The sequence below is a fragment of the Schistocerca cancellata genome, chromosome 2 (genome assembly GCF_023864275.1).
Source record: "Schistocerca cancellata isolate TAMUIC-IGC-003103 chromosome 2, iqSchCanc2.1, whole genome shotgun sequence".
Taxonomy (NCBI): domain Eukaryota; kingdom Metazoa; phylum Arthropoda; class Insecta; order Orthoptera; family Acrididae; genus Schistocerca; species Schistocerca cancellata.
This window is the reverse complement of record NC_064627.1, coordinates 1,115,447,324-1,115,461,190: the sequence shown is the minus strand read 5'-3', so window position 1 is coordinate 1,115,461,190 and position 13,867 is coordinate 1,115,447,324. Positions and strand designations below refer to the sequence as shown.

Below are 13,867 nucleotides of genomic sequence, written 5' to 3'. Positions count from 1 at the left end.
AAATTCATTTGTGGCATTATGTTATCTCTCTCAAACCATACACTGTAATTCAGCAGCAAGAGAGAGTTTTGATGATATCTGAGCCACATAACACTTGAAATGACGATTATACCTTATTTTATTTATTCCAAAAATCTACTTTTATGCACCCATATGTACTTCAGGCAGTATGTGGAAATCTTTTGCAAGGAAAGAAAGGGGGGGGGGGGGGGGTAAATAAAGAGCCTGCCAGCACACATTCAGCTGCATGAACACATAGGCTGTTTGTTATACACGCTAAAACAAAAGTAACAAACACGGTTGAGGCTGTTTCTGCCATTGAGGCAGAAATTAACTCAGAATATAATTTACATTTGAAAAATATAGATTATTACTAACATAATAATTTTATGAATCATAGACAAAAGTCAAGTTTAACTCTGTTGAAAGCTCTGATGTTCACCTGCAGGTGGACAAATTTTCAAATAATGACACTAAAATTCTGTTCATATTAAAGGGACAGTTAAGGACTATTATTGCTAAATAAAGGAAGTACCTGATAATTTTCTGTATCAAATGTTAACAAATGAGTGCAATAAAGATATTATAATAAACCCAGCAAGAAAACTCCCTGCCCCCGAAACAAAGTACATGAAAGAGTTAATGTAATACCTGAGCCAGAAAGTTTTTTTTTTTTCCTTCACCTAAAACACTGAGGACATCCATTTATGTTATATGGGCACTGGTACACACATGACACCTTGACTCTCCTCTCTACCTGCTCCCACAACCCCTTGCATAAAATTATACCACACATCCACTTTATCAAGGTAGGGTATACCTTCACTACTCCATTACATACAATAAATAAATGTTCTGATTTATGTTAAATTACACAAATATGGAAGTACATAAACCACAAATTTACAGAATTTTTTTAAGATACTTGTTTCTCATTTTAATACAATGGTACATACAAATGATTTTGTATGTTCTCTCTCTCTCTCTCTCCCTCTCTCTCTCTATCTAAAACACACACACACACACACACACACACACACACACACAAATACAAATACAAACACAGAGAAATGGCAGTTCTGCACCAGGTACGTTAGTGTTTCAAAGTTTCTCATATCTGGGTATATTTTTTAATGCAAAATCACATGACACCTTCTATATGAAGGCAACTGTAAGTACAGGTTCAATATAAAACAACAAAACTTCAAACTTCTGTCCCACGAAATAAAAAATGAAGTATGAGTATCACAATTATCTTCGAACCAAAGTTTACCGAAGTGGTCAACTGTGCACACAGTCTTCTAGTTACACTGTGTATATCATGATCTTTCTCATGAAATGTCATGCACAACATTAATATCAACTGAAGAATGCACATCTGGTAATAATACTGTAATCAGTGTCGGGCTAATGTATCCCTCACCTTCATTCGTATTCAAGGAACTGTTTGTGATAAAACAGAAGATAACTGCAATAAAAAGGATAAAAAAGTTGTCAGTACATATAGACAAGAAGCAACATTTGTGGACAAGACATGCAATAAAATCAAAACTTAATGAAGTATATAATTTTTAGCTTTTAAAATTCTATTAGTAACATATGAACTCTAGTTGTACTTTTCACTCAAGCGTAAAGCTGAAGGTGAGATCTGTTTTTAAGCAGCATAGTCATGTCATTGTTATGTGATGGTATTTCATATCCTATCCTCCATATCATAGCCAGGAGGGAATTGTTGTGTAGCACACACTGTGAGAAGTACAGATAACAACCCACACACCTGTACAGATCCACTGTGCCAGCTGACTACCTTGTACCAGCACAATGTGTGTGCTTGTGCCTGTTTGAAAGTGTACACCTGGAATATTACTATATTGTCAGTTCTGTAAATAGCTGTGTAGTCATCTTGGGCTGTCAGCTGTCGAGTCCATGCACAGCCAAGTCTTTGGTACTATTTAGTATAGACAAATAAAATAATTTTATGACAAATTGGTGAAAAAATATTTGTACCTTAATTCTTATATACTGAGAAGAAAGAAAAGCTGAAAACAAAACTAAGAAAAAATTTTTTTATAGTGGAGCACAAACATTTAGTGGCACGTGAGGTGCCTTAAACTTCTTGTCATGTACATGAGGTAAAGGTGTCAGGACTATAAGGAGGAAAGCCCCACAGTAAGGGAGATATGGAAGGAAGGTATGGCTTAATGTCTAGTCAATGTCGAAGTCAGGGAGACATGGATCCATTGCTGCACCAGAAATCAAACAGCAGTCAAAAAAACAAAAATGCTGAAGTCAATTTCACTTGATGAAAATATTCTGTCCACATCCCGTGGGATGCAAAAGGGTGGCTCTTTCTATTAATAACTTTAAGTAAGTCAACAGTTAAATGGAAGAAAAAATAAGCGAGACTAATAAATTCTCAGAACAGTGCTTTGCTTTGGTAACAGGAATTACGCTGAGAGATTTTAAGTACAAATTGTTGGATATCCGTTCCATTCACCACATTTGCTGTCCGCCTCAACAGCTGAGTGGTCAGCACGATGGAATGCCACGCAAAGGGGCCCGCATTCGATTCCCGGCTGGGATGGAGATTTTCTCTGCGTAGGGCCTGGGTGTTGTGTTTTCTTTATCATCATATCATGCCCATCAACACGCAAGTTGCTGAAGTGGCGTCAACCTGAAAGACTTGCACCAGGTGACCTGTCTACCCAACGGGAGGCCCTAGCCACACGACATTTCATTTCACCACATTTGCTAAGCTTTGACTTCAAAGGAGGACTACCTCGACAATGTTTTACTGTCAAGCTATGAAATTTTCATTTTGCACCCATTTATTTTTGTTATTTTATGCAATAAGTACAATGAAGGCAATATAACTCTCTATCCCTCACATTACCTAATTTCCTCGTCAGGTAGTAACTTTTCATGAGCATCCCTGTCGCCCACCTGTAGTGTTCCACCTTGATAGATAGCTGCATGTCTTTAAATTATTTTGACCACTTACTTTACTCTGACCTGATGGTGATATCAATATTGCTTGAAGAAATTTTGGGCTTGCAACTGGTCATTATCAATTATACTCCACAATATTTTGACTGAGCATCTGCCTGTCATTCTCAGATAGGGCATCGAAGACTGACGAAACGGCAGAAAGTGGAACAAGAGTTAAAACAATATATCCACCTGATATAAAGTGTCCTGTTGGCTCTACCGAGCACCCATCGTGGTTTCCTTTTGGCTTCCACTCCATTTGGCAGATGAATCCAGATCGGGAAGTGATCACTTTCGTGCAAGACATCGACCCCTTCTCATTGAGCAGCGTGAGCAAGAGCTAGAGAGCAAAGTGAGAGATCAATGGCAGAGAATGACCCAGTTGCTGTACTGAAATGCCTGCTCTATCCAACATTTAGCAAATATGCACGATGACATGACAAGCCTCTCAATTGCTCTTCCCCTGGGCCAGGTAGTTTCAAAGTCCCAAAGCACATTGTGTGCTTTAAAATCACCATAGAGGATGAAGTGATGGGGGAGCTGTGTAATAAGGCGTTAGAGCTGCTTCATCGAGCGCAGCATGTGAAGGCTGCTTCATCGAGCACAGCATGTGAGGGCAAGCGAAAGGAACATACTGTCAATGGATGATGTGCGTGCACTGTTACAGCAACTGTCTGTAAGTTTGTTGTAAGGGAGAGAAGCGAAGAGTGGTAGTCAGTACTGATGAAAATACCTAGGCCTCCTCTAGTTCCCTCTCCACTCAGGTCGTCCTTTTGGTGTACGACATAGCCTCGTAGCTCAGGGGTGTATGATTGATGGAAATTAGTCTCCTGGAGACGCAGACATCATAGTGGTCTACCCTGAGATAAGAGACGGAGTTCCACCACATGCGTCTTGAACCCCTTCAAGTTCCACTGTAGGATGAGAGCCATTTCACTGATGTGGTTTTAATTTACCCCCGGCTTTGCACTGCAAAGGTAAAGCACTTGTACAGCGAGAGGGAGTGAAGGGGCTGCTTGGATCCGAGGCATCTAACTCCGTGATGTCCTCATCAGTCAGATGCTTGGGACAGCTTTTGACCTTTCCCTGCACCCTGTCGCTTTGAGGATGGGGGGGAAAGGGGGCATTGAGAGGTACTCAGCTTGTCGTGTGCCTTCTTGACACTCACTACGGAACTGTTGTTGGTCTTGTCTGCTTTGACTGCTTTACCCTTACTCGCTTTGCCTTGGCATCCACACACACACACACACACACACACACACACACACACACACACACACTCACACAGGTGCTGGCAGTAGGTGGTTGTATATCGGACGATGTCTGTGTCGAATCGTCGACCTTAGGGACAGATTTCTGCACCATGGAAGCATAAGACGTGGTAAAGACGGGAGGTTTCGTCACCTTATATTCCTTTTTTGCTTCACCATAGGTGTCTGCTTGGTGACTCTGAGTTCCTGAATTTTCTGTTCCTCTGCAAAAACGGGGCAGTTTTGGCTCCAGACTGGGTGGCTCCCAGAGCAGTTAATGCAGACTGCTGGATATAGACAGCCAATCCCAGCTTCAAGGGCTGTTTTCCGCATTTCGCACAGGTCGCTTCACCCCCGCAGCTCAGCACTGTGTGACCAAAACGCTGACATTTGTAGCATCATATAGGGTTAGGTACATAAGGCCTAACCCTAAGTTGGAGGAAACCTGCCAGGATGTGGTCAGGCAGTGTTGAAAAACTGAAGGTCACAATGAAGGTAGCGGTCTTCTCAATTTCCCCATTATTCCCACCTTATTTTTTGCTCTACATCCACTTTCCTCTGTAATGCCTATTCTTTTTTAAGTTCAGCTATTTTGATGTCCATAATGTCATGGCATGTGACCACGCCCTTGCTAAAGATAAGGGAGTTACGCAGTTCAACACTTACATCACATTCACGTAATTTTTTGGACTTCGCGTAAATAGTTCCACCTGCTTTGCCCTGTTAGTCTAGACCAGTAGGGAACCAGTCCTCAGCCACTTTATAGACTTTAGGCTTCCAGCAAGTCCTTTATGGACGTAGAAGGGGGACACTTTTCATATGTTCCCTCTTTCCTCTTAATCACTAAAAACACATTTTGATTTATGACTCCTTGAGCCCTGTTACTAGAAGCCAAATGATTCAGATTATCAGGAGGGCTAGCCTCCCACATTCATTTAGAGGATTGGGTGTGGGTACTCCCAGGCAGTACACCCTTCCCACTGGGAGGAGATGAAGACTGCAAGGGTTCCACCTTGATCCCACAAGCAGCTAGGGAATAAGGGTCCACTCAGACAGAGCCCCGCGTGCCTCAGTAAGCCTTATACAAATTATGTGCAGCAGGTTTCCCAGAGGTTGCCCATTAAGAACTGTTCCACCTCAACAACCTTGCATCTCATCAGCATGCAGCACACCTTGTGATTGACGGTTTTTTTATTAGAAGTTTATTCCACCCTCGTGATCTGGGTGGTCAAGCCAAGGTTCCCGTTCGCTGGCAATGCTTACCAGTACCCAGCTACGGAACCCTGGGCTCACCAAGCCTGTACTCAGCAAATGAATGTTGAGCCCCTCAGGGCCAAACCATTCGGAAAGGCAGACAATAGTCTCTCTCTATTTCCTAAGTGAACCAGATGTTATTACGAGTGGAACTGACTTAAAATAAAAAATCCATTAATTTATCTTTTACATGAGGTTACACTGTGAACATATCATCCATATACCTCCATATTACAGTTGGTTTAAGGGCCACTGACTAGAGTGCTTGTGGCTTTCTGTCCAAGAGCCTCGTACTGCTGTGATCACTGAAGGACAATTTGTATAGCAGTAGGCTGGAATATACAAAATACTTTGCCAGTACGGTATGGCTTTTAGAAGTCAGTTCATGTACATTATGAAAGTATCCCACACTGAATATCAGAACTGCAGTTGCCTTTCACAACCGAGCATGACTGCTATTGCCCACCACTGTACCTGCACCGGAAGTTCAAAGGATAGTTGCTGCTCACCATATAGCTGAGATGCTGAGTCGCAGACGGTGTAGTGCACCTGGGAGTGTGCAGGGACGAGGTGGAGAGCGGGGCAGGTAAGTGCAGTTGGGAGGTTAGACAGAGGTTTGGAGACAGAGGTTTGGAGGTGGTTAGTGGTAAAGTAGAGAAGTAAAAATGCTGGGTGTGTTGGTGAAATACCAGGCTGTGTAGTGCTGGAATGGGAACAGGGAAGGGGCTAGATGGGTGAGGACAATGACTAACAAAGTTTGAGGCCAGGAGGGTTACGGGAACGTAGAATATATTGCAGGGAGAGTTTCCACCTGCGCAATTCAGAATTACATCTCATTCCTGCCTGTTCTCCAGCAGCACTTCACTGTTCCCCACCCCCACCCTGTTATCAACTCCCCCTCCCCACCCCAGCCTCCTCATTTCTCCCATCCAGTTGCCTCTCCCATCATGCATTACTGCTGCTGCTGCTTGTAGGGTAGTCTGGCTTCTGCTGTCAGAGACTGTGGTAACGCACGCACGCGCTGTGTGTGTGTGTGTGTTTTGACAAATGCTTTGTTGGATGAAAACTTATTTTGTGACAGTCTTTCTGTTGTGTCTATCTGTGACTCAGCATCCCTCCTATATGGTGAGTAGCAACTATCCGTTTCATAATTCTGTTACATTCCATCCTGGCTTTTCCACTGTTAGAAATTCAATGGAGTGTGACGAAATAATAATTTTAGCCACAGCAACATCTTTTTGGGAAAGTATTATTAAATAATTCATGGAAAGACATATGATGGAAAATCTGATGAACTGTGACAGCAGATATCAGTTGCACTATTTATTTATTTGCTATTTTCTTTTAGCCTTTTATCTACATAAAAGAACAGACTGAATGTTACACATGAATTGCCATGAATAAAGCACATAACATTTTAACACAATTTTGAAAGTGTTAGTAATAACTAAGCATTATGCTATTTAAGAGGATGGAGGGGGGGATCTACATAGAATAACTACATTAAAACAAAAAATTAATAACTAAAAATGGACTGAATAGTACTATATGACCATCAGCTGCATAGATATCTGTTCATCTGGAATATAGAAGGCACACACTACTTTCTATTACACTATGCGGCACTTGGTAGGTCACAAATTTTGTAATTTATAATTCTGGACTACACTACTACAGTGCTACACTGCAACACTGTACTACACAGCATTACACTTCACTATTGTACTTGGTATTAGAACTAAACTGGATGTCTCATTTGTCAGAATGGTTAGCCCTTGGTGCACTGAGGTGCAACTCAGGATTCACAGGCACTGTGTTATCGTGCCACCCAATGTGTTGAGATTGGGAGGTGGCTGTCAGGGCCTTAGGACGTCCTTCCTGATCCACCCCGACACTCGTCACCTCACTGCTCTCAGAAGGTGGTTGTTATCACGATCAATGTAAGGCCTCTTCATGGTTGTCTCTCAGGCATGTAGGCTTGCAGTTCATAAGCTGATATCTTAGTTGTGAGTGAGTTCAGCTTAAGCTACTGTTTCTCATTCCTTATTATATTACAGACTGTTGCATATTCAAATATGTTCCTGTCCTGGTCCGTAATATCTCATCTGATGGCACACTCCCAGACAATGTGATGCAGGGTTCTGATCTCTTCACATTCACAAGTGCCTGTAGTGTGCTGTCCTATTTTTAATATGTAGCTGGGACATGGACCATGACCCGACAGGTAGTGTATAGCTCCCTTGGTCACAAGGAAGTACATTACCCTTGTTCCTTCTTTTATGTTGTGAAGAACTCCTCCCTGTTTCTGCTCTGACCAACCAGACTTCTTGCCATGCTTTATTAATGCATGCTTTTATTTCCTTCTTTGATGTCTCTTGTGCCCAGTATCTCCTTTACTTTATCATATTCACACTTTTTGAGCCAATATTGTGCACCTCTCTTTCTTACTACTGGGTCTAGAAGTAGCAAGCCAAAATCACCATCAACACCTCAGTCGCTGCATAGGCAATGCAGCCTCTAGTGTTTGTTATAATGTAAAGCTGGTTCAGTAATAGTTCTACGCCAACATCCCAGAACTTCGAACCACAATCAGTGCCCTGTGGGCAGCCTTTTCTTTGTAGGACATTCTAATTGCACCTGCCTGTCTGTGCAATAATCTTAGACTTTTATAGACACACCTTGGGCAGTCCATCTGTTTCAGCAATATCAATCATTATGGCTATAACATACGTATCATGTGGGACATTCATGATATTATTTGATTTATTGCATCCTCAGTGGACTTCCCTTTCTTGAAATCATACTGCAGGGAGCTCATGCTTGTTAACTGTCTGTGGGCCCTCAGGCAGTGGCACAGAAGCTTTTCCTGTACTTTGGCCAGAGCATTTACCAAGCAAACTGGCCGGTAAGATTTCGGTTCTCTTGAGTCTTTGTCTTCCCCTTTGTTTACTGTGATGATATTTGTGATTTTCCACATTCTGGACACCTGACCCTGCAAAAGACATTTGCTTAATAACACTGTTATATAGGGCACAATTTGGTCCACTAACTGATGCAATACTTTTGCTAGTATTCTGTCAGGTCTTGGTACTTTCCCCTTCTTTAACTACATTATTGCTGGACTCACTTTCTCTTGGCAAATGGAATCACAATACTGCTATTCACAGTGAAGGTGCTGATGGAACTCTGTGTCTTCCATCATTGTATCATCCGGCAACAAAGTTGTGAGTAGGTACTGGACTGACGTTTCCCAGTCTGTCATCATCGTGCCGTCAGATCTTCTCAAGCTTGATAACACAGGGGGTGACTGAACCTTATTTGTTGTTAGTTTGTACGGAAAACCCCAATCATCAGTTACCATTTGGTCCTTAATGTACACCTCCAAATTTTCTACTCTTGTTTGGTGTAGCACACTGAAGCACCAAAAAAACTGGTACAGGCAAGGGTATTCAAATACGGAGATATGTAAACAGCAGAATAAGACAACAAGTATCTGGCGCAGTTGTTAGAATGGTTACTGCTGCTACAATGACAGGGTATCAAGATTTAAGTCAGTTTGGACCTTAAACAACAACTTTCACAACATTAACAGTTATTTGTGACAGAGTTACATGCAATATTTCACTTTTACTATACATTAAATTAAGCCCTCACATTACAGACATAAATATATGTACAAGAACGATTGTATACGGTCACAAACATTCCACGGACGCTTTTTGCGGAAAGTTCTAGCACAATGTACTGTAGACATAGTGCAAGTTTCATAATTCGCTAATTTTAAATTGAAAATTGATAAAAATATCAACAACAAGCATAACTAGACTCAAGTGCCATTTTTTACTTGGTCTCCAACTATCAAGTAGTAATGAAAAAAAAAAAAAAGAAATCCAAATTAATGCCTGGAGGCCATCAATGTCAACTATGTTACTGTACTGGAAACACTACACAAAGGTAGCATTTTAAGCAAGTTTGAATGTGGTGTTATAGTCAGCACACGAGCGATGGGACTCAGTATCTCTGATGTAGCGATGAAGTGAGGATTTTCCTGTATGGCCATTTCACGAGTGTACCGTGAATGTCACGATTCTAGTAAAACATCAAATCTGCAACATCACTGCGGCCAGAAAAAGATCCTGCAAGAATCGGACCAACAACGACAGAAGAGTATCATTCAATGTGACAGGTGCAACCCTTCTGCAAGCTGCTGCAGATTTCAATGCTGGGCCATCAACAAGTGTCGGCATGTGAACCATTCAACGAAACGCCATCGATACGGGCTATCGGAGCTAAAGGCCCACTCGTGTACCTTTGATGACTGCATGATACAAAGCTTTACACCTCGCTTGGACCAGTCAACACTGACACTGGACTGTTGATGACTGGAAACATGTTGCCTGGTCGGACGAGACTCATTTCAAATTGTATCGAGTGGATGGACTTGTGTGGGTATGGAGACAACGTCATAAATCCACGGACCCTGCATGTTAGCAGGGGACTGTTCGAGCCAGTGGAGGCTCTGTAATGGTGTGGGACATGTGCAGTTGGAGTGATAGGACCTCTGATATGTGTAGATATGATTCTGACAGGTGACATGTCTGTAAGCATCCTGTCCTGATCACCATTTGTGACCATTGTGCATTCCGATGGACTTGGGCAATTCCAGCAGCACAATGCAACACCCCACATGTTCAGAATTGCTACAGATTGGCTCCAGGAACTCTCTTCCGATTTTAAACACTTTCGCTGGACACCAAATTCCCCAGACATGAACATTGTTGAGCATTTATGGGATACCTTGCAAAGTGCTGTTCAGAAGAGATCTTCACCCCCTTGTACTCTAATGGATTTATGGACAACCCTCTTACGGATTTATGGACAACCCAGCAGGATTCATGGAGTCAGTTCCCTCAGCACTACTTCAGACGTTAGTCGAGTCTATGCCATGTCGTGTTGTGACACTTCTGCGTGCTCGCGGTGGCTGTACTTGATATTAGGCAGGTGTACCAGTCTCTCTGGCTCTTCAGTGTAATTCCTTATATTGTTGTTTGTCTGTTTGATAGAAAATCAACCTTCTTTTTTGTTCTTTTTCCCCTGAAGATCTTTGGAAGTAATTCTCTCCTGCCTGGTTTTCAACTTATGGACTGTAGGGTGAGACTCCAGGGAATTTTCAACACTTTTGTCTTCCTAATAAATGTTGGGATTGCCCTGTCTTGCACCCTCCAGTGCTAGCTCCAATTCGTGTGCTTTGGCATCAACATTAAATCTGCTTCCTTACAGTGGCTGTATCTTGAATTCTGCCTTTAAAAATTCCCAATTTGCTCTGCAATGATTGTACAGTCACTCGGAATGAATCTTTGTGTCTCAGTCACTATCTGCATTTGTAATTGTGAAGTAAATGACATTATGGTCACCACAAACCTTCCAGTTAGCAACGTGGCCACTGACTTACCAGATGATAATACATGGGATCTCACAATCCACATGATCTGCTCTGATCATAGGCTGCAGAATGCACTGATGTCTGTGATAATGCTGAAGACAGCTGGGTTCTGCAGAGACACTAGCAAAGGCACAGCCAGCACGTAGTGTAGTCAGTCTGTCACCAAGTTCTTGAAGTATGCACGGAGTACACTCGGTGGTCTATATATTGCGGAACAGAGGATGTCTGTCAGTCTTTCATGGCTCACCTGAGGATGACTAGCAGATGCCCAGTCGAAATACCATCTACTGTGGTCGATGATTGCTGGATGCAAGCATGAAATTTCTTAGAATATTCAATGCGCACGCAAACTTTTAAAATTCACATCAATGCTAACAGCAGTAGAAGATCTGAAACAGCATGCGCTAGTATCCTATACACTGTCTCTTGCTCATAGTAATGTAATAAATCAAGAGATTCACGATATTAGTATGTGATATATGTCTTTAGGCAAAATCAAACAATGGAAATCACACGATGGTAAAATGACAATATTACTACTCACCATATGGTGGAGATGTTGAGTCGCTGACAAGCCCACCAAAAGGACTGCTAAACAATTAGCAGTCTTTTTTGTGTGCCTCTCTGCAAATCATCTCCATTATACGGTCAGTAGCAATCTATCTTTTTCATTATACTAATGTATGTCCTAATGTATGTACTAATGATACACTGTAATTTTCAACTTACACAAGTCAGTGTGTAATGGAAGTGGGAATAATACTTTATTTACAGAATAAAATATGTTAACAGAAATTTCATAAGATGAGGTAACAATCTGATCGTCATGTAAACGTATGTTACTTTTAATAGTATTCAGCACAGAATGGAGCACCTTTCTTTGTATAAAACAATCAAGATTTCAAATATAGTTAGTAATATTTTACACAGTGGGAATGGTAATTTGTTTTAGATGAAACCTTACATATTTGTAGATTAACTGTTAAAGGAACTTATGTCTCAAAATTTATCATAGAAATACATTTTGCTTTAGAAGACGATTTATGTAAAATCTCTTATTCATTTTGAGTGTGTTGTCACATTTAAATCAATTTCAACAAATCTGTTTTCACTGTGAGTTACAAAAACAACTGAATCATAACAATAAAAAAATAATTACACATTGTCATTAATGTATATGCTAGGCCAAAGGTAGGGCAAGTTAGTTCAGGCCTGTGTAATTCAGTGCAGTTGTGAGTTGTAATATGCAAGTTGTTGGAAGTGAAAATTGTTAATAAAATAAGAACTTATGTAAAATGGATGTCGAAATTTATTTTAAAAGTAACACCCTGTTCAGTATCATGTACATAATTAAAAAAATGGAAAATCCAGGAGTATCACTGTAAAACAGAATGAATAGATGTTTCAGTCAAAGCCATGGGCTGCAATGAGTTATTCGAGTTAAGAATTTGAGAACTTATGTTACGTATCTCGCCTCAAAATTTCTTAAGATATCAAAAAAATCTCAATAAATTAACTGAGAGAAACGTAATTTTGGGATTAAAAAACTATTTGGTCATTTTTTGTAAATATATAAGAAGCAGGAGCATTACAGTATTGCACCTGATTTTGCCAAATGCTGCCACTAAACTAAAATCTTCTAGTTGTTACAATACTACTGTCTTTATATGAAGGGTTAAGTGATTCACTCACATTTATCCACTTTTAATAATGTGGCGTTCACCACAGAAATAGGAAATTTTCTCCAGCTTGTTCTGTATTCCATAACACTTACTTAATATATCACAAAAATGAAGAGTATATGTACAGTTAATAACCTAAATAAGGGTGGTTAGATGGGGATTGGAGCCTCCGTCTTCCAAATACAAGACAAGTCTGCTAAAAACATCGTTGATATTGTCCCCCCCCCCCCCCCCCCCCTCTTGTGTACATTGCTGTTTCATTAATACATTCTTACGATGGAGTTTTTTCACTGTAAAAAGTAAGTAGTATGATTTTCACTAATTCTTCTACTCTTCTTTTTTCTATATAGTGCATTTCTGCAGTAAAAGTAAATATTTTAAGAGTTGGCAGCATAAATTAATTTGAATAAAAAGTTTATTATAACACATGTCGAATTTCTATTGTCTATGGAGATAAGTTTTCATGTTGTGGGTTGGTACTCCAGTTGCTATAGTTTTTATTATCAACTGTCTTTTTGTTTTGACGCTCAAATTGCAAAGATATGCTTCAGTTTATATAACTGAATTTTTCAACTGTGATTGTGATTTTCTGGGCAATTCTGCTGTACCATTTAAGCATGCTGAACATACATTGACGGAAAAAATTGCAACACCAAGAAGGAGTTTTGCAAATCACAAACGAAAGCTGGCAGGCATGTTACTACATCGGAAGATTATATCTATTCAAATTTCTTGTCATAATAGAGGGAAACATTCCACGTAGGAAAAATATGTCTGCTTGTGTCTGTATATGTGTGGATGGATATGTGTGTGTGTGCGAGTGTATACCTGTCCTTTTTTCCCCCTAAGGTAAGTCTTTCCGCTCCCGGGACTGGAATGACTCCTTACCCTCTCCCTTAAAACCCACATCCTTTCGTCTTTCCCTCTCCTTCCCTCTTTCCTGATGAGGCAACAGTTTGTTGCGAAAGCTTGAATTTTGTGTGTATGTTTGTGTTCGTTTGTGTGTCTGTCGACCTGCCAGCACTTTCATTTGGTAAGTCACAAATTTCTTGTCAGTCGCATAAGAGTGGTGCTAGTAGTGCCAATATGAGAATGCAAATCAGATTTAATTTAAATACACACTTTAATGGTCATGAGGGTTATTTACTTTTAGATTGGATGTAATGAGTTGATATTAGTCAAGGAAGCCTTAAAGGCACAAGGACACCATTATCAATAGCTCACTGAATTTGAACAAGATCTTACAATAG

The 13,867-nt window shown here is 40.6% G+C and overlaps 1 protein-coding gene across 1 annotated transcript in view; it reads right to left on the bottom strand.

Moving 5' to 3' along the window:
• Positions 1–200: 200 nt before the first annotated feature.
• The window catches only part of LOC126163147 (ubiquitin carboxyl-terminal hydrolase 22), a 131,482-nt gene continuing 117,815 nt past the window's right edge, over positions 201–13,867 (bottom strand). Inside the window, exon 9 of the mRNA XM_049920076.1 lies at positions 201–1,468. Coding sequence (XP_049776033.1) covers positions 1,426–1,468 — 43 coding nt within the window. The 3' untranslated portion in view covers positions 201–1,425. The remainder of the gene's footprint in view (positions 1,469–13,867) is intronic.